Below are 26,512 nucleotides of genomic sequence, written 5' to 3' on the forward strand. Positions count from 1 at the left end.
GTTAGGTTCTTCACTCAGCGAGTCGTAAGTTCATGGAATGCCCTGCCAGTAGCAGTGGTGGACTCTCCCTCTTTATGGGCATTTAAGCGGGCATTGGATAGGTATATGGAGGATAGTGGGTTAGTATAGGTTAGGTGGGCTTGGATCGGCGCAACATCGAGGGCCAAAGGGCCTGTACTGCGCTGTATTCTTCTATGTTCTACTCCCCACATGCCTGGATGGGTACAGCTCCAACAGCACTCAAGAAGCTCGACAACATCCAGGACAAAGCAATCCCACTTGATTGACACCACATCCACAAAGCAACCACTCCCAGCAGCAGTGTGTACTATTTCCAGGATGCACTGCAGAAATTTGCCAAAGGTCCTCAGACAGCACCCTCCAAATCCACGATCACTTCCATATAGAAGGACAAGGGCAATAGATACATGAGAACACCACCCCCTAAAAATTCCCCTTCAAGCCACTTGCCATCCTGACTTGAAATATATTGCTGTTCCTTCACTGTCACTGGGTCAATATCCTGGAATGGCCTCCCCTAATGGCATTGTGGGTCATCCGACAGCAGGTGGACTGCAGCAGTTCAGAAGGCAGCTCACCCTCATCTTCTCAACAGCAATGAGGGGACAGGCAATAAATGCTGGCCAGCCAGCAACGCCCACCTCCCACAAATGAATAATAAAATATCATATGGCACTTCAAGGCTGGTCAGCCATTTGTGATGAAGACTTATGATCCAATATTATTTGGAAATTTGGGTTCTAAAGTGAACATGTAAGCTTTAAGCTGATATATGTTTCCACATTGTGTGTTAAGAAGGGAAGGACATTGTTTTAGTTTCACTTTTGAGATCTGTGAGTGGTAGTGAGGCATCCAAAGTTTTGTTTACATGTATCTAAATGATGCTTTTAAAACCCTAGTGGTGTTTAGTTCAGCTTCTTAACAATAAAAACAGAAGAGAAGAAAGGTGAGGGACAGTTGCATAGCAACAAGGTATCCTATGACACAGGGAGACAGAGATAGAAACCAATTCTTTTTTCGTAGACCAAAATCATCCAGAAAGCCAAGGAGTAGGGTGACATTTTCGAGACAGACTGCAAGTTTACTTCAGAGAAAAAGTCCAGTGTTAGCAGAACCCAGAACAGTCAGGGATGAAATATTAGGAAGAGAAGACCTTCAGGAACCAAAGAGGAGCTAAGTGAATCTACGTAAGAAATGCATGAGCTCTGGTAGCAGTTTGTTTATGCATCTCAGCAAGATTCAATGATTTAAAAAAAATGAAAATCTTGCCAGAAAGATACCAAGTATGGCTGTACCAACTGAACAGGGGACTTTAAATGGAAAGAGAGCGACCCTTCATTGAGGTATGAGTATATGTCAAGTTGCTGTTGAGGGTGCAAGGGTTATATCTTTATTTTTGATACGTGTAATAAAATGTTTCAACTAGTTCTTTAGAGAAATAGTTTGTGTTCTTTTTTTCTTACGTGTTAAATAAATTTTGATTTTCTTTTATTAGAAGAACATTGGCAGCCTCTTGTGAATATATTCAGTAACTGACTACAACAGTAACCAAACTGCAATAATGAAATTTATGATCTATCAAGTCGGATTTGACTCTGGGAACTGACTTGTCCAAAGTATTACCATCAGCTGGGATCATAGCACACTCAGTGCAGTCATAATTGCTTTTTGGCTTCAAATTCACTTTTTTGCCTGATCTCATTGTCATTTGATTTCTTTTGAGTCCAAAAACCATTCAGTCTCAGCCTTGAATGTATCCAATGACTGGAGCATCCACAGTTCTCCAAGGAAAAAATGTGGAAGATGGTTATTCCCTTTACTTTATTTCATTGCTTACTTGGTCCCTTGACCAAAAAGTTAACTTAGTTTAAGTTAGTGCTGGTTTATAACTAGGCCCAATCCCAAAAGCATGCACAACTGGCAGACTGATAACGAGCATGGAGAGGTAGTAAGCAGTATCTGCCTTTTTAGATCATGATCCTCAAACATTATGGAGTTGATTTCCACACTGGACTAGAAATAGTACAATTGTGCACATGTTTTAAAGGAACATTCAGGATTTTTATGCATTTAAAAGCTGCTTTATATACATTGGATGTAGTCTTACAATTGTGGTAACTTGATTACAATAGCTCTGAGATAATGTTTTAGGGTATTAACAATCCAGCATCAAATGATAAGAAGTGATCAGTTAGATTTATCATAAAAGCAAATTCTTTTTGCTGAGAGGTTAATTCTCCCAAACTGGGGAGTCTAGGCATGGGGATCATATATCAGAATATGGAGTGTTCATTTAGACTGAGTTGAGGAAGAATTACTTCACTGAGAGGACTATGAGGCTTATGAATTCTCTATCCCAGAGGGTTTGGATGTTCAGTAGTTGAGAGGTATTCAGGACTGAGATCGATAAATATTTGATACTAAGGATATGCAGATGGGGTGGGTAAGTGGATTTAAAGTAGAACATTATCTGAAATGGGGTGGTGGCGGGGTTGGGGTGTTACTTAGCATGTGTTGTTAAATTGTGCTGAATGCTAACAATATGGGCTCAATCACATAATGCCCAAGATAGGTTTTCAAAGTTGCTTCTCCCTTTGTCCCACAATGACTGACAGCCCTTACCCAATAAAGATACGACAGAGAGACAGAGACAGAGAGAGAGATCAGCCGTGGTGGAGCAGCTTCCTATTTCTGATGGAAATTTGTAGACACATTCTATACAATATTTGCAAACAAAGATCAGCATTTGTTTCCCAAGATCTTCCTCATTCACAAGCTTCACTTGGACTTATTGTTCCCAATCCATTCAGATCCTTTCTGGAATTCCTTGATTTCCCAGGGAACCTAAACATTGCTTGCTCCCCTTCCTAAAAAGGTTCCTCAAATAGGATTTCTTTAACTTATACTCAGTGCTTCATTGAAGATCACTGCTGTAAGTGAATTGCTTGGTGCAAGTTGTGTCAATCTATTTGGCTGGTAATCTGCACTAATTAGAATTGTAGTACCAATTCATAGATTCATAGAAATGTACAGCACGGAAACAGACATTTTGGTCCAACCCGTCAATGCTGACCAGTTATCCTAAATTCATCTCATCCCATTTGCCAGTCCTTGTTCCTATCCCTCTGAATCCTTCCTAGTAATTTTAAGTGGCTTCAATAATTTTTTCTTAGAACCTCTGATGCGTCATCCAAAGGTGTTATGACATCAATGCTACTTCCCAGTAATACACCCATAAATCACTGGATAAATCTTGAGCAAAAACCTTATTATTAAAAAAAAATTGGCATATTACCATATAAACTCAACCAGCAATAAAGCCCTGTCTTGTTCACTGTGTATATAGTATTTCTCCAAACAATGCACATACTGTGTGAACAGGGACTTATTTCCAATTTTTCAGGGGAATGTTAAAAAGAGAAGCATGTTTCCAAAGTTTTTTGTCTTGCTCAAATTTCGAAGCAATTTCAAAAACAATTTACTGTCCAGGAGAAAACGGTGCTGATTGGTTTGCAAATCGATGATTGGATGAGGTGTTGCCATGGCGAAAGCAAGTTCCCTAATTAGCATCCCTTCCTTTTCAACAATATTCAAATTTGGACACTCAGGCAAAAGCAAAGGTGCTTGAGGTTCCAGAGATCTGCAATAAAAGAAAAGCAGGAAGTGCTGGAGAAACCCTGCAGGTCTGACAGCATCAGTGGAAAGAAGAACAGAGTAAATCTTTAGAATCCAAGAAGATAGAGTCATAGAGATATACAGCACGGAAACTGACCCTTCAGTACAACTCGTCCATGCCAACCAGATATCCTAACCTAATCTAGTCCCATTTGCCAGCACTTGGCCCATTTTCCTCTAAACCCTTCTTATTCATATACCCATCCAGATGCCTTTTAAATGCTGTGATTGTATCAGCTTCCTCGACTTCCTCTGGCAGCTCATTCCATACACGCACCACCCTCTGTGTGAAAAGATTGCTCCTTAGGTTCCTTTCATATCTTTTCTCTCTCACCCTAAACCTATGCCCTCTAGTTCTGGACTCCCTCACCCCAGGGAAAATACTTTGTCTATTTACCCTATCCATGCCTCTCATGATTTTATAAACCTCCATAAGGTCACCCCTCAGCCTCTGTCACTCCAGGGAAAACAGTCCCAGCATATTCAGTCTCTCCTATAGCTCAAATCCTCCAACCCTGGCAACATCCTTGTAAATCTTTTCTGAACCCTTTCAAGTTTCACAACATCCTTCCAAAAGGAAGGAGACCAGAATTGCATACAATAGTCCATCATTGCCTAATCAATGTCCTGTATAGCTGCAAAATGACCTCCCAACTCCTGTACTCAATACTCTGACCAATAAAGGAAAGCATACCAAACACCACTTTCACTATCCTATCTACCTGCAACTCTACTTTCAAGGAGCTAGGAAGCTGCACTCCAAGGTCTCTTTGTTCAGCAACACTCCAAAGACCATATCATTAAGTGTATAAGTCCTGCTCTGATTTGCTTTTCTAAAATGCAGCACCTCGCATTAATCTAAATTAAACTCCATCTGCCATTCCTCAGCCCATTGGTCCATCTGGTCAAGATCCTGTTGTAATCTGAGGTAACCTTCTTCACTGTCCACTAAACCTCCAATTTTGGTGTCATCTGCAAACTTACTAACTATACCTCCTATGTTCACGTCCAAATCATGTATGTATATATATGTATATATATATATATATATATATATATGGCAAAAGGTAGAGGACCCAGCACCGATCCTTGTGGCACTCCAGTGGTCACAGGCCTTCAGTTTGAAAAACAACCCTCCACCACCACACCTTCTGTCTTCTACTTTCAAGCCAGTTCTGTATCCAAATGGCTAGTTCTTCCTGTACTCCATGAGATTTAACCTTGCTAACCCATGAGGAACCTTGTCGAATGCCTTACTGAAGTCCATATAAATCATGTCCACTGCTCTGCTTTTATCAATGCTCTTTGTTACTTATTTAAAAAAATTCAATCAAGTTCGTGAGACATTATTTCCCACACTCCAAGCCATGCTGGCTATCTCTAATCAGTCCTTGCCTTTCCAAATACATGTAAATCCTATCCCTCAGGATTTCCTCCAACAACTTGCCCACCACCGATGTCAGGCTTTCCCTGGCTTTCCTTACCACATGTTAGCCAAGATGTCAGTAACTAATGGTTTCAATTTCAAGTTTGTCAACGAGACAACTAGGAATGAAATGAGAAGCAACTTCTTTACTCTGAGAGTTGTTAGAGTTTGGAATGTGTTGCCTGGGAGAGTGGATTCCATAGGAGGTTTCAAAAGGGAGCTGGATATATATTTGAATGTGATGATGTTAGAGGGCTGTGGAGATCGGGCTGGAGAATAGGACTAGCTGGGTATAGGAGCCAGTGGAATGGCCTTTTTGGGTGGAATGGCCTCTTTCTGTACTGTACAGTTCTATGATTCTAAGATTCATACAGAACTCAAAACATTAACTCTGTTTCTCTCTCTGTGTACAGATGCTGCCAGATCTGCTGAGTTTATCCAGCACTTTCAGTTTTTATTTTAAATTTGGATGTCGGCTGACAGTAGAATTAATATATGCCAAAGGCCATCATTATTTTCCATTGAATTTGAAAATGAAAATTGGCAGTGTAGACAAAATCTACATTTATATAGTCCCTTCCACAGCAACTGGAAGTGACAAAGCATTTTACAGGCAGTAGAATACTTTTGAAGTGTAGTCTTTGTTGTACAAAACGTAACAGCACACAGCCATCTCTAACAAACAGCAATGTGATAATAACCAGATTTAGGAATACGAATTAACCAGGACACAAGGGAGAACACCCTTGCTATATTCTAAAGTAATATTGTGTCATATTTAATGCCATGGGCGCTGAGACAGTGGGCAGGACTTCAATTTTTTCTCCTCCAAAAGATGACACGTCCAATATTGCAGCGTTTCCTCTCTACTGTACTGGAGTGTCAGTCATGATCTCAATGCTCAATTCAGGGCTAGAATTGTTTCATCATGATGGAGGCCCTGACAACGTGCCCAAAATCAGACAGTAATCCAGCCTTGGCCATCTGTAGGATTCAAGACAGCATGTTTCGGCTCTCCCGAAATGAATAAACCAATTATTTTCCATTGGGGCTTCTATCCCTTTAAAGGACAAATGCCTGTCACCCAAAGCTCCTGACCAATTGGAGAGCTGGAAGCTCAGTAGACTCAGCAGTACCACTGGTAACTGTGGTCACTGCTGGGACTGCACTGTGAAGATGAAGACAGGCTCCCCTCCCAAACAGGTAAATGGGCTCATGGGGCAGCAGGCATAGGCAAGTTGGCCTGAGAGCTTGCTGCGGGTCAACCATTTTCATCATATAATCCCTTTGTGGGCTTGAAGATGCTCAAATGGAAGCCTACACCCCAGTATCACAAGGAGGCTACCAGAGTTCACCGGTGGGGGGGGAGGGGCATCTATTGTAGCTAACATATAATGGAATAGGTCCTTAAATGACCGTTTAAATTGTTTCATTGATTTCTGGGCAGGACAGCTCTTCCTCATGGCAGGAAGATGAAAGATACAGTAATCACTGTCCTGCCTCATACTTTTATCAACTCACTTTCATTTCGGTCTCAATAGGACAGACGGCATCGACATCCCACTGAAAGAACCAACAGAAGATTTGTGGTCCCTAACTCCCTGTGGAACTCAATTCCCTTAATTTAAGTGTTTCAAACAATCTCTCAATTTCTAACAATACAGTCGGTTCTGCTATAACACAGTTATTCTGTTCTTGTGCAGCCCCGTGTTATAAGAAAATCGCATAATACCAGCATCATTTGAACTAATACGGCTGAAATAGCATTATAACCAATAAATGCTTTAAAAGTTTGTGCTTTAGAAACATGCCCCCAATTTGTCAATCAACTTCCAGTGAAGTTGTATTCACAAAACAAGCGTCACAGCAGAATGATCTGCAAAACAAATTCTAATGTGCAACTGACTCAATTTTTAATAAACTAAATTCTTTACTACAACAGAAGCCTAACTAACCTTTCAGATTAGTAGAAATATAAAGTGCACATTCCTACATGCCTGACAAGGCAATATTTGTGGGGTCATGGAGGGAGGAAATGCAAGGGAATAAGTTTCTTTCAAACAGCTATCACAGACAAGATGGGGTAGATGGCCTCACTGTGTGCTATGTTCCTGTTCCACTGCACTTGGACTTTTTTGGCTTAGTCAGCATCACTGCTGCAAAAGTTGCTGAATTTAAAATGCATGTTGTATACAATGCAGATTTTCATCAACTTATGTGCTTGCTTTGACAGTGATCTCAATAATACAGGTGCTGCTTACAAAACCAGCTGTGCCCCACAGATGAACTAATCACTTTTGGGAGTTCCCATAATTAAATTTGTCTATAGACCTTCAAGGAGACTTCATAGGGTTTGGACTGTCTTTTTTTTAATTTCAGAGCTTATTGAAAAATTGATGACATTACATCTCACAAACTGAGAAAAAACTTTGTACATTTTCTGAACAGTCATTTCCAGTCAGTTCAGGTTGTGTTGCAAGTGATGGGTTGACACTGCTTTCCAATTATTTTTTATGACAAGCCCATTTTCACCCATATTGCTCAAGGTGCAACAAGTTCTTAATCTTAAATAAACCAAAGAAATTGTTTACAAATTTTAGAACCCTTCCCAATTGTGATGGTTTATTCAGGCTTTGTTTTTGCAATATATAATTTAATTTAAACAGAATAACATGTTTTTTGAAATGAGTATAATTTTTGTTACAGTTTGTAGTGGAGTAACAGATTTTGTTCAAAATGGCAACACAATCCCCACATGTTTACCAGAACAAACAAAGCACGAAAAAGCCTCTTCCCACAGAAGGAGTAGTTAGGGTCTGGAATGCACTGTCTGGAGATGTATGGAAGCACGCTCATCTCAGGCATTCAAGAGTGTTAGAAGCTTATTTAAATAGAGATGATATGCAAAGGGGCTCAGCGAAAAGGTAGGAGAGTGGTTAAAAAGTCAGTATGTTCAGAGAGCCAGTGCAGGCATGTGGGCCAAATGGCCTCCTTTGCACTGTAACACTTGTAGATTCTGTGATTCTATGACCAAAACAGAAAATACTGGGAATAGTCAACAGGTTTTGCGAAAGCTGTAGAAAGAGAAACATGTTAATTTTCACTTGCGTGACCTTTCATATAACTGTATAACTGAGTAATAATCAATGTTGGTCAGGGACTTACTATGTAATTATCTTAACAGGCCACCTATGTGCTTTTAATGCTGGCTTGGATATTTGTGCCTGTCTATATATCATCTGGAGTAAGTACATCTGATGTGTTTTACAAATAACATTATTACAGAAGTTTAGCAAATGCTTAGCTTTATTTATGCTAATGTGCCTTTGTTTCAAAATTATTCATCACAGATAGTGACTATGCCTGAATACCTTCAAAAGAGATTTGGCGGGGAAAGGATCCGGATGTATTTATCTGCCCTATCACTTCTGTTGTCTGTATTCACCAAGATATCTGTAAGCAAATATTGTTTCCCTTTCTGCGTTTCTGTTATTTAAAAATGGTCGCAGAATCTTTCACATCTGCCTGAGAGGGCAGCTGGTGCCTCAGTCTAACATCATATTCAAATGATGGCTCTTCCAATAGTGCAGCACGTGCTCAATGCTGCAGCTTATAGACTTGACTGTTTATCTCAGAGTCGACAGCACTATTTTTAAGGCACAGCAAGGTCTGTACCACATGTATGAAACCATCTCATGGTGAATCGGCTGACTTTTATTTTTAACCATGACCGATTATTCTCCCACTGAAGTTCACAGTCCAATCCCAGTTTTGTTTCCAAGACTTGCTGCCAATTTCAAGTCTCATTACCACTGCACAAATGCCAGGCAATGACCACCTCTCTTGTAAAAAGAATCTAACCATCTGTCCTTGATATTCAATGGCATTACCAGTACTGAATCTCCCACAATGCGGAGAAACGCATGTTTCTCCAATGTTAATTGACTATAATGTGATTGAAGAATTTAAATCATTATTTGTATGATGTGAACTTTTCTTACCTGTATTGGCTGCAATGTGATTCCAATCCCATTGGTTGAAATGGTACTGCTATTATGTGATTTTCTTATATGTGGGATTACACAGACACTAAATAATCATGTTATATCACAACAGACTATGTTAACACGCAAGGGTCACCATTTACCAGACCAGCCGCATAAATACTGTGGCTACAAAAACACATCAGAAATTGGGAATGATGCAGCAAGTAATTCACACCCTGACTCCACAAAACCCCTTTAACCATCTACAAAGCACAAGCCAGGGTTATGGTGGAATGCTTCCCACTTGCCCGGATGGTAAATCAATGCTTGCTTTGCCTCAGTGTAGAAAAGTTGAATTCATCTTGTGAGTCACCAAATCTTTACATCTTAAACGGGAGCCCCTTTATTTTGAAACCCATTATCCAAGGCTCCCCAACAAGGGGAAACATTCTCGCAGCTCATGAGAAAATCATCCCCACCTCAAGCTTCATCATCAATGCAGTTTTCTTCTTAAGCACAACTATTGTGCAATAAGCCATTCTGTGTTAGTCTAGAAAAAGCTGGAGAGCACATTCCTTCAGTTTTAATATATTTGGGTTTTGACTGACATGTCATTTCTTCGTACAAGTCAAAACAGCCAGGTAAATCATCCCTGAATTTGCCAGAATTGTCACACCCTGTGGCGAGAGAATGCAATGGGAGTGGGAAAGGGAAAGGTGAGTAGACAGACACACCTTCTGCAAATTATATTACACTTAAATCACTTTCTGTCGATCTCGTTTGTCATGACACACCCAGACATATTACAGCTAGTTTGAGCCAGAATAAGGCTCTCTGAATTAACCTTATGCTTTTACAGTATTAGTTGCCAACTAAAAGTAAGTAATTTTAGCATGAATAACTCTTGAGTTGTTGAAGATTGCAGTTAGATTTCCAACTTTAACCAGGTGATAGTAAACATTCGGAAAGAAGCTTCCCTTGCTTCCAATCCTCTGCCACATACCAGTGCCTTCTGAACAGGCCAACTGTGCATGATCACTGCCAGTGACTTTAATGCCAGTCTCATTGTGCATTTGCCAATAGAATACCAGTTGAGACTGGCTCAGCGTAGCTTGCCTTACAGTTTTTCCGGAATAATTGGCCTGAATACAAAGGTGACCATCAAAATGGCCATCTGTACATTGGCAAACTGGCCAGGCATAGTCAGATGCAGGTAACTTATGTGCCCTGAGACAGAATGCACACGTGCTGTCTCCATCACACACATACGCACAGGTAAATGACAGTATTTCTAATGTTGTGTATAGCAAGGCCAAGGTTCATTGTTTATGAAATGCTTCCAGTTAGCCACAAGGCGCTGCCCACCCAATGATAGGAAATAAGCAAGGCAACTTGAGAGCAATCAGGATAAACTGGAATGAATGTAGTCACTGCTTGCACTCCTGTGATTATAAATGTATTGTGGTCTTTTACTGTCCAGAGCTATCTCTTCACCTGCTCAGATGTCAGTTCCAAACAGTACTAACTGGCGGTGTGATTAGATCGCAAATATTCTCTTTGTTCCGAGCATTTGCCATTCCATTATTTTGCAGTGATGTAACACAGTGATTTTATAGAATGGCAGAGCAGGCTTGAGGACATAATCTCAGATTAAGGGGTTATCCATTTAAGACAGAGATGAGGCGGATTCCCTTTCTCTAAGGATAATGAAGCTGTGGGATTCTTTACCGCAAATGGCTGTCAAGGCTGCATTGTTAGATATATTCAGGGTTGAGATTATTAATCTCTGGGGGAGTCAAGGATTATGGCATAAAGCAAGAAAGAGTAGTTGAAGATTATCATGTCATGATCTCATTTAATGATGGAGCAGGCTCGATGGTCCAAACAGCCTCCCTCTGCTCCTATGTCTCATGCAGAAACCTCGGAGAACTGACAATTGGCAGCTGGCACACTTCAGGAGGTTTATTAACCCCCCCGCCACCCCCTGTCAGTGTGGAATCAAAATGTGCAGGAAGCAGGTATTTGGCCAATTGTGCCTGTGCTTGGACTTTTGAAAGAATGTTATCTCAGTATTCCCACATCTTTCCAAATCGCTCTGTAAATTGTCAAGTGCGCATTCCATTCTCTTTCGAAAGTAATGATTGAATCTGCTTCCAGCAGCCTTTCAAACATTGCATTCTAGATCATGGCAACACACTGTGTATAAAAGCGGTCCTCCTAATCTTGACCCTGGCTCTTTTCTCACATTGTGCCTAATGAGTGACTGCAAGTGAGATTAGCTTCGATTTAGCTCCAGCTTTTATTCTCTTGAAAATATGCTGCATTTATTTTGTGCAACCAGCTATATAATTGACGACAATCATTGCACCATAACATGTGGAGTTTGTTCCTGTTGGTCATGAACTAAAACTAAGTAGTTCCTGCCAATGATGACTCTTCAAATGAAATTTGTCACATTAATAGAATCTCTGTCTCCCAAAGCACTGTTCTTCCTCTTTTTGCGAAGGGTTTTGTATGTCTGTTGTTTATGATTAAATACTTTGTGAACTAGTATTGATGCCCAAACATGTTATTTGAAACCTGTTGCTTCAGAAGATCTCAATTCCATTCCTGTTAATCATAGAGGCCTTCTGGCTAGTTCATTTTAAGACTGCCTTTAGCACTGGAGATTATAAGGGATTTCTTTCTCAAATGTCTGTCCCATTGATCAAGGAAAATAAATCCGAGTTGTATATACAGAAGGAGCCATTCTATCTTCAAAGTCTGTACAATTGTTGGTTATCTGTGAGATCTGAAATGCTTTCTCTCTACAGAACACACATGTTCCTAACAGAAAAACCGTAGAGTAGAATGCAGTGATAATAGTGATAGAATGATACCACACAGAATCAGGGCTTTCAGCTCATTTTCACTATGGATGGCTTTTTGGCAAAGCTTTCTAATTATTCCCATTCATCAGTTCTTTCCCTGTGGTCTTCAATTCATTTCCCTGAAATACTTACAATTCCATTTCAAAGTTTAGCAGTGTATTCCAGTTCATAATCATTCTGTGTGAAAAAATAAAATAAATTTTCTTACATATCCTCTTTTGCTAATTACCTTACATCTCTGTCCATTAGTTACTGGAAACAGATTACTAGTTATTACCCACTGAAAAGTTTCTCAGTATTCACCCCAACATAACCATTCATGGTTTTGAAAGTTTTGTCAAGTCCACTCATAACTTTCCCCACGTAAAGATGAATACCCCCAGATGTAGTGATTGTAACAAGGTTAGCCAGGTGGACCTCATAGATTATAAGCTCCCTGATTGGGGCTGCAAAGCTGGTCTAATCAGGGAGCCCTGGCTGACAGATAAAACAGGAGTGTCAGACATCCTGTTCACTCAGAGTTGGCTCAGAGGGAGCTGGATCAGTGTCAAGGACTCTCCCTGTAAATAAAGGATGACTTGGTGATGGGATCCCAGCCTCTGTGGAGTTATTTCACTCAACTTGTCCATTTTTCTCCACATGACTGTAGACCCTCATTTCTGGATACATAGTGCCTTTAATGTAGGAAACCTACCCAAGGCACAATGGTAGACACAATCAAAAATAACAGATGATGAACCAAAATGGGGATGTTATGAGATCTGGCAAAAGCTTGATCAAAGCGGATTGCATAGAAGGAGGAAGTGAGGAGGGAACACAGGTTGGCTAAAACTACACACACCAATGGTGGGATTTCACAAAAACCCAAAGTGAGTGAAATCTGGAATCTGCAGGTGTTGTGGCACTGGAGGAGGTGACAGAGATCAGGAGCATTCCTTATCTTCCTTTAACCTTTCTAACTTGCCTTTTAAGGTTACTGTCATTGTCAACCATTTCACCTTCAGTCTATATGCACGATGCCTTGGTTTTCAATTGCACAATAATGTATCACTTTTATCTCATCAGACAGATTTGTATTCAGGAGCCTTGTTTGTGCAAGTGTGCCTTGGATGGAATCTCTACTTGTCGACAATTCTGATGCTGGTCGTCACAGCTCTCTACACTATAGCAGGTAACAAGGCACTCGCCTCTTAAAATAAATCTGCTAGAAATGTAAAATGCATTTGTAGAAAGTTGCGCGAGATCACAGTAGGCCAGTCAGTCACTGGGAAGAAAAAACATTTTGATTCCCTTCAGGGACAGTCGAGGGATGCCAGAATTTCTATTCAGTTACTGCAACTGTGCTGAATATCTCAGGATTTCCTCCACACCCCCAGCAACAAGTTGGTCCCCAAGCAGAAGAAGTTGCTCAGAAGTTGGACTTGTACCTGAGGTCTTTGTGTCTTTTCTTTTTGGCAAGTAAGAGTTGTCAATCCGCTAGTATTGCACTGGAAGCTCCATAAATTTAGGGGCTAATTTCCATTCCACGGCGGTGAGAGAGGGTAGAATCATAAAGACGGTTAGTAGTGTTTTTGCTATGAAAAACATCTTTGAGACATTTTGTCCTGTTAATAATTATTGGATGAGGGAAAAAGAAGAGTTTGACTCACAGCCAAGGATCATCCAATTGGATAATAGTCTTTTCACTTTCCAGTTGGTGGAGGGAAACTGGACATCTTGAGAATTGGTGTGTTGCAGAACCAATAGTGGGAAAGTTTAGGAGGGCTATTTGGAAATGAACCCCAGGAATGTATCTAACCATCGTGGTGTAGGAGGTTGTTCTTTACTCAAATTGGTCTCAAGCAACAACCCATTTATGAAATTTTCATCCTTTATCCCAATGTCCTCCATGTTCTCATCCCTCCTTATCTCTGGTATCTCATCCAGTCCCAGAGCCCTTCAACATCCATACTTCTCTAATTCTGGCCTTGTGTGAATACAGTACCTGGTTTTACTTACTCCATTATTGCTGGCTGTGCCTTCAACTTGACAAAACTCAAACCTTTCCACCTGTTTGCTCTTTTAGTGGTCCTTAAAACTTAGCTCTTTAACCAAGCCTTTGGTCACCTGTCCATGTGGCTTAGTGTCAAATTTTGTTTCACAATGCTCCCATAACTGCCTTGGAAGATGTTAAACACATGATATAAACACAAATTGTTGATGTTTTCATTCAATCAAAACAGTAAGTTTTCTTTATGCTCTGTAAATGTTAATGAAGGATGTAAGTATATAATAATACAATTCAAACTAGTGGTGTTGATGTAGTTCAATCCTTTCTAAGGATCTTTTTACACTTTATCCTGTTATTATTTCCTGCTCACAATGTTGTATTGCTTATAATCCACTTTTGTCTTTTATGAAATTTATGCAAAGCTCCAAGGGTGGTTATTTTCCAGCTGTTGTAATTATTTGTCTATTTGGTGTCTAAATACAGAGGGAGGTTTCCAAAGCAATCTTACAATTACAGGATAATTCCCATTATGCTAAAGAATGGGGTACGTTGTCAGTGACATTTGCCAATGTGCGGACACATTTGGAATAAGGACCAAGCCAGTACGATTCTAGGAATGCCCTCTCCTACTTAACTCTGTATCATCTTTTTGGCAATATATACACTTTTTGTTGAAGCTATTTTGTCTTGTACTCATCAGAGACACTAATGTAAATGGAATACAACATCTATACTATCTGGAAGGAGAGTTTTGATTGGTTGACAAGAGGGATGCTGATTGGTAGAGTCGTTGCTATGGAGACTAGCAGTCAGATGATGATTGACAGTTATAAATGTTATGATGAAAGGTCACTGGAATGGGAATGCTGACTCTGTTTTTTTTTCCTGTACAAATGCTGCCAGGTCTGCTGTGTTCATCCAGCACACCCTGTTTTTGTCAGAAGTGTTGCAGTTTTACCTTTGTACTTTGGCATTTCTTGCAAATTGTTCTGATGAATGCGAGACAAAAGATTTTGAAGAACTATATCCGTTGCTCAGCAATACTCAAGTTGTGTACTCCTAAATGATTCCAGTACATCTCATTAAAGAAAGGTTCCTGATTACGGTGCGAAGGAATTACTCGCTCTCTCTCTGTACAAAGTCAATACGACCTCATAAAATGCAGTGCCCCGATTGATGGTGGGAATAATTCTAAGCAATCAGCAACATAAAACAAATTCTTGGGGAAAGCCTGACGGAGGCCTACCTGTCAGTATAACATTGGTGCTGCTTTCAAGATGAGTAAGTCTCGAAAGCCCCTTTAGACCATGGGGGTCTCAGTGGGTAAGTTTGCTCAGCACTGTACACCTCAGGCCTTGCTTCCAAACCAAGGGTCAGGTTAATTTGCTTTTATACGCCGTTGGCAACACTGATGATTCAATTTGATGCTGACTCGAGATGTGAGCAAAACAGCAAAAGGTGAAGAATGAATTAAAGTGCTCAAGATCTACTTTAGTCTTGGGTGTAATGAAGTTATCAACTTTGTTAGGTTTAATCAACCCAGCCAGGAACTGAGGAAGATTAGGGATTCTCTCATAAATATCCTGTCTTGTCTAGCAGACCACCGTGACCAAAAGACAACCCTACAAGATGAGCTTATTGGAGACTGCATAACAGCTAGTACTCAGGATGAAGCTCCATCTGATCTTAGCCAAAGAAAGCCTTGCTTTGTCCAAAACTTTTTAAATAGCCCAGTTGGCTGAAATCCTTAACCAGAGCAAATCCTTTCTTTAGAGCGACCAAGGAGTTACTGAGAATCCTCAACTGAATTTGATCAGTTTGTTAATCACAAAGCAGGTGGGTTTTGTAGGAAAGGCATGGTCACCCACCATTGCTCCTTCATGATATAGTGGGAAATGAATCCAACAGTGGGATATGCAACAGAAAGGATAATCTCAGAACAGTTCCAGCAGTGGGACAAAATAAATTACAACAATTTATTCCTGTCAAGCACATTGATGCTAGTGAAGACTAAGATCAATTTGTTATTTATTTGGGGCGTCAAGTTGTAGAACATCTTCTAATCTTAATTTGTTTTCATTCCTAATGTGTTAATGGTTCAGTAACGCTGGAGAAACTTGACACCATCCAGCCTGCTTGCTTGGCATCCCATCCACCAGTCACTTCACCAACAATTCACAGCAGTAGCAGTGTGAACCATCTACATGATGCACTTTAGCAACTGATCCAGGCCCCTGACACTACCACCCAAATTTACAATCCCTACCATTTAGACTTGAAAATATATCACTAATCCTTCACTGTTGATGAGTCAAGCTTCTGAAACTCCCTCTCCAGCAGCTTTGTGGGTCTCCCCATACACCAAAGACTACAGCAATTCATGAAGGCAGCTACCTACTCAAGGGTATTTGGGCTTGGGCAATATCCCCTGTTTGTTATTTAAATACTCAGCCTTGTTTCGAATTAGATTTTGGGGGTCATTGCATCTGTTTGTTTTGATACAGTACCCATGGCAACCTCACCTTCAAACCTCTAGCATTCAGTTGTGAGGTACAGGTAGTAGATAATTTCCTAATCAACTTGTTTAGAGATACTATAACAGACCTCTGAAGCAGGTGGGATTTGAACATAGGTCTGCTAGCTCAGAGTAAGTACACTACCACAACTTCATAAGTGTCCCTTGAAGTACAGGTAGTATATAAATGAAAGGCAAGTGATACCTTTGTGCCAAATGTTGTTGCAGTGGGCATGCATTTGGGCACAATTCTAATTTCTAATCAACGGTATCTGTTGTTGAAAAATTGCCCCGAATCTTCTTTATTCTGCAGATGCTCACTGTATAGAACATTGAGGTAGTTAATTCATTCACGCTCTTTAACACAGCACAGAGACTGCCAGCCCTCTGGCTTACTCTGTCCATGCAGTCTCTGCTATCTCTTTTGACCAGCATTAGCGGTGATCTGTATAAACTGATACAATTATGCCTTGCCTGGTCTCACTGAACATTCCACAATGGCCCTGATCAAATGCCCATCCCTTCCTTTTGTCTCCAGGGATATCTGCTGGGTATCCCTCTTACCACCAGAATGGAATATTCAGAAACAATCATTCCTAAAGATAGAGTGTTGCTCATGACTGGTCTAAAGAATGTATACTATAACAGTTTTACCATTGCTTACATGCAAGAGGATTGTTGTGAATACATAAAATCCTGAGGGCATTTGACAGGAGGGATAATGAGAAGATGTTTCCCCTTGTGGGAGATACTTGTACGTAGAGGATACAATTTAAAGATGAAAGGGTCTTCCAGGCAGAGATTAGGTGAATTATTTTCCTTTCAGAGGATCATGAGTCTTTGGAACTTTCTTCAGCAGAGAGCTGCGAAAATTGAGACATTGAATATGATTCAGGCAGGAGTAGATTCTCGATTTACTAGAGAATCAGAAGTTATTGGGGTAGCTCGTAATATGAAGTTGCAACCACAACCGTAAGATCAACCATAATCTTATTAAATGGTGGAGCAGGATCAATAGTCTCTGCCAGCTCTTAAATTTCTTAGAACAGTCAACAGGGTATTGGATGGTTATTTGGATAAAAATAATGTGCAAGGATCTGGGGGGAAACAGGAGATTGGCACCAGGTAATAATGCTTATTTAACAAATTGGTACGGGCAAAATGGGCTGCACCATAACACAGCTGTAACTCTTCGAAAGCATACATTCTTAATTGTCCTGTCCTCTGGAATTATTCAGCAATTCTTTTATTTGTATCAAAAACTACCACTATCTGTTCAAGAACAAGGCTCACCACTGCCTTCACAGATCAATAGGGAGGGGCATTAAATGCCCCTCCTGCCAGTGATGCCTTTAGAAAGAAATTTCTTGCCTTCTCCTCTTGACAGAATCTACACATGTCGCCTCTGCTCTCTCCAACAGCCCCTCACATGCATCCGCTTTTATAAGATTGTGACAGAAAACTTGGTGAGATTTAATTTAACTTATGTGGAGAAAGTGATTTCAAACAATTTTAACTAAAATAAATTAGACCTGCCAATCAAAAGCTGTTTTTGCTTGTGCACAATTACAGTTAAGTGCATATAAATGTATATATGCAGATATAAAATGAAGAGACCCTTGATGCTCATTTGCATTCTGCAGGTGAGATCTTAATTTTCAAACTGGGAAGAACTGTTTCTTTCTCCCTCCTTTTCGGAAAGAGCCCAACGAACTCTTTTAGCAGGTTTGTGATTAAACCTGCCAAGCTTCATTCACGTTTAGTTGGAAAAGTAAGGTGGAGTGGGAAGGAAGACAATTTTTTTACAAATGGTTTGCGATCTGTCTTTTCTGCAGTTGGTGCGTCTCCAACATTTTCCTTGAGGTTAGCAGTTCTGAGCTTACCAGATGTCACAAAGACGTGTTAAAATGGATATTTAGAATTACCGAATGTAAGTACAAATAAGCACCCTTAACTGCCTTCAAACTTCAAGATTTATTAAGTCCCTGAAGAAGATATGCTGAGAATGAGCATAACACCTGAAGCAATCACAAGGGTCAGATCCGTGACCTTGATGAATGGCAAAAATTCCCTTCCTGTCTAGCCTAGCCTGAAAATAAAATGTGTAGCAACTGTTTGAGAAATTACCTGTCTACACGGCTTCTTTTCTTCTCTTCTTCAGGTGAGTTAATTTGAATTTGAGAAGAACTCCAACCATCTGCCCCAGGATTCTTGTGGCATTATGGTAGTATTTTTATATTCATATGAGCGAGGTGGGCGTCATTGGCTGACCAACATTTATTGCCCATCCCTAGTTGCCCTTGAGAAGGTGATGGTGAGCTACTGCCTTGATCCGCCGCAGTCTACCTGATGTGGGTTGACCCACAATGCCATTAGGGAGGGAATTTCTGGATTTTGACCCAGCGAAGGAATGACGATATATTTCCAAATCAGGACGGTGAGTGGCTTGGAGGGGAACTTCAAGGTGATGGTGTTCCTATATATCTGCTGCCCTTGTCCTTCTAGATGGAAGTAGTTGTGAGTTTGGAAGGTGCTGTCTGAGGATGTTTGGTGGGTTTCTGCAGAGCATCTTGTAGACAATATGCACTACTGCTACTGAGAATCAATGCTGGAGGGAGTGGATGTTTGTGGATGTAGTGCCAATCAAGTGGCTGCTTTGTCCTGGATAGTGTCAAGCTTCTTGAGTATTGTTGAACCTGAACTCAGCCAGGCAAATGGGGACTATTCTGTCACACTCAAGACTTGTGCCTTTTGATGCTCGACAGCCCTTGGGGAGTCAGGAAGTGTTACTCATCCCAGTATTCCTAGCCTCTGTCCTGTCTTTGAGCCAGAAGCCCGGGTTCAAGTCCAGAGGCCTTAACAAGTTGATTGAAAATGTCTGCAAAATCTTATCATAACCCTACAACTGCTTCATGATCATATAACTACTAGAGTACTGAGTGAAAGATGTGAAGCAGACAGCTTTAAAGCCAATCAGTGTCAAGTAAGGTAAAGATAATGTAACCACAGTCCCAGAGGATCATAGAGGTGCTCACTCATTAATGAGAAATGACCATTGGTGGTTTAACCTGAGGGTCATCACAGCTCATACAAGGGATGAGGTTGAGAAGGCAGGAGCTTCATGGTCACCTCAGCCAGTGTGGGAATTGAATCCATGCTGTTCGTATCATTTTGCATCACAAACTAGCCATCTGGCCAACTAAACTTGCTGAACTAACTTTGATTGACTCATGACACCTGTCCTTTTGGACATCTACACCTCCCAATCTCTATCCGTTTAAGCAATATTTTGGTTTTCTGCTTCTTCTATCAAACAAAATAATTTTACATTTATATTCCATCTGCCATGTTCCAGCCCATTCACTTAGCTGGCCCAAGTCCACTTAAAACTCCTTCCATTTTTCTCACAAAGTATATTTTATATACTTTGGAATTTTCAGCAAATTTGGAAATAATACGTTTAGTCCCCACTTCCAAATGATCAATGTAGATTGGAAATAGATGCGAACTCAGCAGTGATCTTTGTGGTAACTCACTAGTAACACCCTGCCATCTGACAATGATCTGTTTATCTGTTCTGTCTGCTTTCTGTCTGTTAACCAACTCTCAATACATATTAGCATATTCCACCCAGTGCCATTGACCTCCTAAGTGGGATCTTATCAAAAATCTTCTGAAAATCCAAATACTCCTCATACACTAGTTCTTCGTTATCTATGCTATAAGTTAACATCCTCAAAAAAGGTTTGTCAAACTTGATTTGAATGATTTCCCATTTCACAAACACCTGTTCATTCCACTCAATTTTTACCATTCTTTTTCTAAATGTCCAGTTGTCACATTCTTTCTACAAATTGTTTGGGATAATCTCATGAAGGGCAATGTGTCCATCAAACTGTATAGCTTTGACTCTCAATATCTGTGGAACATCTCGCTCTGTGTCCCTGTTTCAGGCACATGCTGACCCAGGGCAGGAATCCATCGGAGTGGTCATCCTCCTTAAACAGAGGGACTATGAATGATGCTCCAGACATTACAATCTCAGGATTGTTTGAATCTTTAGCTGTATTGTTATCCCAGACATGACCTTGCTCGGATACATGACGGACCTGAGAAATTCTAGCTCTTTTTGTGCCAGTTATTGCGAATTGAGACGCTGGATTCATTTGAACTAGTGACAGGATTTAGCTGGTTGTTCACAGGCAAAGCTTTTGGAGCCATTGATGTTTGCTTTGGCTCCAAAATTTTGTTTTTGATTGTGCGGAGGTGTATTGCATCACATCCAACAATAACTAGCACGGACAGGTAGTAAACACCCGGGCGAGGGAGACATGCTGTTAGATTTTTGAAGGGCTGCATCAGTAAAACATGGAGACAAGAGGAGCCTCAGTTTCCTGCTGCCAGTCAGTTATGATATTTTTGAGGATTTTCCCACATCTGGACCATTTGTGAATGGGCTGGATTGGGGTGTGAGTGAGTGACTGACAGCTCCCCACTTTATAGACTGTTCAAGGGTCTATTAAGGACAGTCTTTGATCTAAAACCCAACTGAGGGATGGACATGGAGCAGAGCAGGGCATTTGGACCCCAACCTACAATTTTAACACATTCACCCAAAAGGTCTTTGGTAAAGGGCTTGCCTTTGCTGCTACTTTTGCAGCCATTGGTCATCCTTGTCTTGTTATATGTCAGCAAACCAGACTCAACGTCAGATTCCTGACTGGAAACAGTTAAAGTTACCAAGCTTCATGATGTCTTTGGCACTCCTGCAGACGGAGTGCAGAATAGATACACCTGGTCACGAGCAGGCAGATCTGTCCGCTTAAGGGTAGATTTCCTTTTGTGTTCCTTGTGTTCTCGGTCAGATCCACAGACATCAAGCCGATGTTCTTCTCTGACCACTGCCTCCTGCTGGCCGACTGTCACGTACAGCGGGCTGGCAAGGTACTGTGAAAACGGAACATAAAACTGACCCCAGAAAACATTGAAATGCTCAAAAGGGATTACACAGTTTGGAGAACTGTGAAATCCTTCTTTGAGTCTCCAGCGGACTTTATTCTCAAAGGTTTTCAGAAGATGAGAGCGATACATGGAAAATTGTCCAAACCAGAAAACCATGCAGAACCTACTCATGCTGCAGACAATGGGGGTCGATGTGATGGAGGACCTGCAGGAGGTGAAGACTCAGCAAGCCTCGCTATTTGCCTCAGAGATAATCCAAGATAATCTTCTGATACAGGGTCCACTCCATGGAGTAGGATGAGATATGCTCACGTTTCTTCTTCCACAAGGAGAGCTCTGTGCTCAGCAGCCTGAAGGAAAAAGATGGCTCAGGTCTGACATCCTGAGGATCAACAAATGCTTTTATGCCAGACTGTATGACATGAGGCCCACAGAGCGCACAGCCTCTCAGTCTATCATGGAGATCTTAGAGGACAGTGCACAAGAGAGGTTGGATCAGCTGTTATCTCTGGATGAGCTGAACAAGGCCTTCGAGTCCTTAGAAAAGAATAGAACTCCTAGAAGTGACGGCTTACTGGCCAAGTTGTATTCAGCTCTGTGGGACTTGATAGACCAGGACCTGCTGGGGGTGTATGGCAGTGTGCTTCTGGCAAGCAGTATGTGTGAAACCATGATGAAAGGTATCATCCTCCTCATCTACAAACGGAAGGGGGAGAGGGAGGAAATTAGAAATTGGTGACCCAGTTCACTATTAAATGTGGATTATAAAATCCTGTCTCAGATTATCGCCAAGCGAGTCAGGTCAGCTCTGGGATCAGAGATTCACTCCAACCAAGCCTGTGCTGTACTGGGCAGGATGATCTCGGAGAGCCTTACATTCCTCAGGGATACGATCACCTACATGCAGGTCAGGGGGGAGGATGCCTGCCTCATCAGCCTGTACCAGGAGAAGGCCTTTGAAAGGATATCACACATCTATATGTGGGACGTGCTGTCCAAATGTATGTATATAAAGATATTTTATGAATAAAGTATATTTTTGAAATTTAAATAAATGGCAGCTTGGCAGCTCGGGATTCTGGTAATTTTTAAAAAGTCCTTAAAAGGTCTTGAGAGAGTGCTTCTACCTCAAGTCATCCTCACCTTTACCCAGAGACATAAGCAGCACTCATCCCTGAAAGCGAGGCTGCTGATTTGTCAGTGCTGGAGGTACTCCCATTGGCTGTCTAGTATCAGAAGCTCTTTAAGAGATTAGGTATCCAGGAAGGGGCCACTCAAAAAAAAAAATCATTTCAAGTCCCTGCCTTTTGGCAGTTATTTAGATTAGAATCCCTACAGTGTGGCAACAGGCCCTTCGGCCCAACAAGTCCACACAGAAGAGTATAGATTAGAGTGGTGTTGGAAAAGCACAGCGGGTCAGGCAGCATCCGAGGAGCAGGAAAATCGACGTTTTGGGCAAAAGCCCTTCATCAGGAATGCACACCGAACAGTAACCCACCCAGACCCATTTCCCTCTGACTAATACACCTAACACTTTACCATGGCCAATCCACCCTAACCTGCACATCTTTGAACTGTGGGAGGAAATCAGAGCATCCGGAGGAAACCCACGCAGACATGGGGAGAATGTGCAAACTCCACACACACGTTTGCCCAAGGCTGGAATCAAACGCGGTCTCTAGTGCTGTGAGGCAGCAGTGCTAACCACTGAGCCACTGTGCCAACCACTGAGCCACTGTGCCGCCTAGTTCCAGGTTTTCAACTCAAAAGCAGTCCCATGCTGGGATTGGCGTCCTCGAATGAAAACCCATCCCCTGGTGTCAAGGAAGAAGCAAGTGGAGGCAATAGCCTTATGGTGCTTTGCTGGATTATTAATCCTGAGACCCAGCTAGGGCCGGTGACCTGGGTTCGAATCCTGCTAAAGCAGATGGTGGAATTTGAATTCAGTGACAATCTGGAATTAAGACAGTAATAGCAGCCATTGTCAGGAAAGGCCCATCTGGTTCTCTAATGTTCTTTAGGGAAGGAAGTTGCCATGCATTTTTTTTTTTAAACATGGTCTGGCCTGCATGTGACTCCAGACCCACAGCAATGTGGATTTCTCAACACTGTGGGCAATAAATGCTGGCCTAACCAGTGACACCCAAATCCTGTAAATGTATTTTTAAAAAGTGCTAAATATATCTGCATGTACATACCTGCATAACCTCATTCTGACCAGCAGCAGCAAATAAAGATTCCTCGTGCTTTCATGCTTCACCGATGCAGCCCTTCAAAAATCCAATGGCATATCTCCCTCACCAGATCATTTACGACCTGTCAGTGCCCGCTATTGTTGATTGTGATTCAATGCATGTCTTCAAAAGAAAGAACAAATTTTGGAGCCAACACAAACATTAATGGTTCAAAAGACTTTGCCTATAACCAACCAGCTGAACCCCAGTCAGTTGTTCAAATGAATTCAAAGTCTCAGTTTGCAATTGCCTGCACAGAAAGAGCTGGAGATTCTCAGGTCAGTTGTATATCTGAGCAAAATCTCCAAATCTGGGATAAAAAAAATTCTGCTAGGCGTTCAAAGATCTTGAGTTTGTAATGACTGGAGCATCAAACCTCTATGTATCACTGCATTTTAAGATTTGGTGATGACGAACTGGCTATTCAATATATATTGAAACCAAATATCGGATTCTGTGAACAAGTATTTAGCAGAGTACTTTTGACTTTCATTTTTGTTTTGCTTGTGAAAGGAAATTAAATTAATTTTGCATTTATGTAGTGCCTTTCACAACTTTGAAGTCATTGCTGCTCTTTTTTATTGTAGTCCCTGGTGTAATATAGTAGTCAATCTGCACATAGCAAGCTCCCATGAACAGCTTTGCATGGCAGTGACCAGATCATCTAAGCTCATGATGTTGCTGGAGTGATAGGTGTTGCCTGGGATACCAGTGCTCTTTGGAAAATGTACGTCAAGGTCACTTAGATCCAGGTAAGACAGCTGGGTTAGGATTTAACCCTATCCCAGGTCTCAGGTTATCAGCTCATCTAAAGACAGCATATCTGATTGCACCATGTTCACTTTGACTCTTTGGGTCAAAGTCTTCAGCATATCTTGAACCCCATCCTTCTGGCCATAGAAGCATGACTACGACACACTGAGCCACATTATGGTCTTGGAATAGTTAAATTGCTTTTATGTAGCCACTTGTTCCACAGTGAGGTGTCAGTTTTAGGGATGGGGTGTAGAGGGGGAAAATTGGGGGTGGTTCTGGCAAACTACCTCAACTTGTTTTCTGGCATTGCAAGGCAACTATTTTGCTACAAAATACAACAGACACATGCTGGTGAATTAAAATTTAGCCATTCAGAATGACACAGCCATTTCTAGAAGCCATTTGTAATCTTTTTATTTAATTACAGCAAACAACATCAGCAGATACATTATCATGTGACAACAAGGCCAGCTAGAATTGCACTGCCTGAGGAACAGATGACCTAGCTGCATATGTTAGTCCCCCGTGGGACCTTAAAACAAACTGAGTTTAATGATTTAATCTTATTCTGGATACGTTGTTTCTTTTTTTAAGACCTAGTAACAGTAGCCCATTCAGCTCCTCAAGCATGATTTTCTGTTAGATTATGACTAATTAGTCGAGGCTATTTCTCAGGTTGTGAACAGGTTCTGTGCTGCAGTCTGATCACAAGTCAGAATACAGTGCGGAATAATATAAAATCACCATTCGTTAAGCACAGGAAGTGTTCATACATTGGATCTTTAAAATATGGGATTGCGTTCGTAAGTATGAGTGTTTATAAGTTGGACTTTGTAAATTGGTGATCTCCTGTGCCTGAGTTCCATTTAACTGCCTTTACTCCACATCCCTTAGTGGCTATAGCAGAGACAAAATAATCTATTTCAGCCCTGATAGCTCTAATCGTCCCAGCAACCCCGTCTCTTCTTTGGAGAAGATTTCTAGATTTCAGGAATATGTTTCTCATGCCTGTGTTAGAGATTTCTTTGATAAATTAAAGAAGTATTGCCATGCCAGTCTAGATTTTGATGTCTCTCAACCAGCTGTAGTGATTATAATGAGATCAGCCAGGTGGACGGCATTGTATATGAGTTCCCTGGTTGGGGCTGTTAACCTGGTCCAAACAGGGAGCACTGGCTGACAGATATAAACAGGAAATTCGCAGTTACGTTAGAGCCCGGGTCCTTGGAGAAGGAGCACGCGGTGTCAACCAACACCCTGGAGTTGTTCAGGGAGAAGTGGGCGCCGCAGGGAGTGGAGTGCATCATTTCTCCCTCCAACTCTATTTTGATTTAGTCCCTACCCTCCCCTTCACTGTTTTGATCACACAGCACTGCCCTTTGATGTGAAGGGCAGTGTTTGTCACTGGCCACCCGGGTGTTTGCTGAATTTGAGTGTATGCGTAAGGACTCTCCTTGAAGGCGACTATCCCTAGACCAGCTGCCCTACAGGAAGGAAGAAAGAGAAGGAGAAGAAGAAGAAGAGACCAGCACTCCCACTGCTGGTCTCTGGGACCCTGCCCAGACTTGCCTCAGCTGTTCTCCACCACTGCTGCTGTTGCTGGAGGCCCACCTCCACTGCTGCTGCCTGGGACTTGCCTTGGGGACCCTCCCAGGACCTCCACTGCTGCTGCCTGGGACTCAATTTTGGGGCTGCCTGGGACTTGCCTTGGGGACTCTCCCCAACAGGTCTGCCCCCACCCTGCGACTGAAGGCCTACCGTAGACTCGCCTGAGGCCTGCCTCCACCGCTGCTGTTGTCTGAGGCCTGCCTCCACCGTCGCTGCTGCTGCCTGGGGCCTAACATTCGGCAGCAGAGTATGGCGAACCCGAAGGTCGCGGGGCCCAGCCGCACCTACGCCGGGGTAGCCGCTGCCTTGGGCTCGTGTCCCAACCCCGGCTGCGACGTCAACCCCCTTCAGGCACCTCACCAAACGCCTGGGGGTCAAGGCCTATCCCACTCTAATATGTCCATCGAGGCCTGCAGCAAGGCCATGGCTAGTGTGGTCGGCCCACTGGCCATCGTCGCTGCGGCCCGCA

The 26,512-nt window shown here is 41.8% G+C and overlaps 1 protein-coding gene across 1 annotated transcript in view; it reads left to right on the plus strand.

Moving 5' to 3' along the window:
• The window catches only part of slc5a10 (solute carrier family 5 member 10), a 147,990-nt gene that overhangs the window by 21,161 nt on the left and 100,317 nt on the right, over window positions 1–26,512 (plus strand). The window contains exons 5-7 of the mRNA XM_043711228.1: window positions 8,307–8,366; window positions 8,473–8,577; window positions 13,044–13,149. Of these exons, the coding sequence (XP_043567163.1) occupies window positions 8,307–8,366; window positions 8,473–8,577; window positions 13,044–13,149 (271 nt within the window). The remainder of the gene's footprint in view (window positions 1–8,306; window positions 8,367–8,472; window positions 8,578–13,043; window positions 13,150–26,512) is intronic.

This window comes from Chiloscyllium plagiosum, chromosome 21, assembly GCF_004010195.1.
Source record: "Chiloscyllium plagiosum isolate BGI_BamShark_2017 chromosome 21, ASM401019v2, whole genome shotgun sequence".
In the NCBI taxonomy this organism is placed as follows: Eukaryota; Metazoa; Chordata; class Chondrichthyes; order Orectolobiformes; family Hemiscylliidae; genus Chiloscyllium; species Chiloscyllium plagiosum.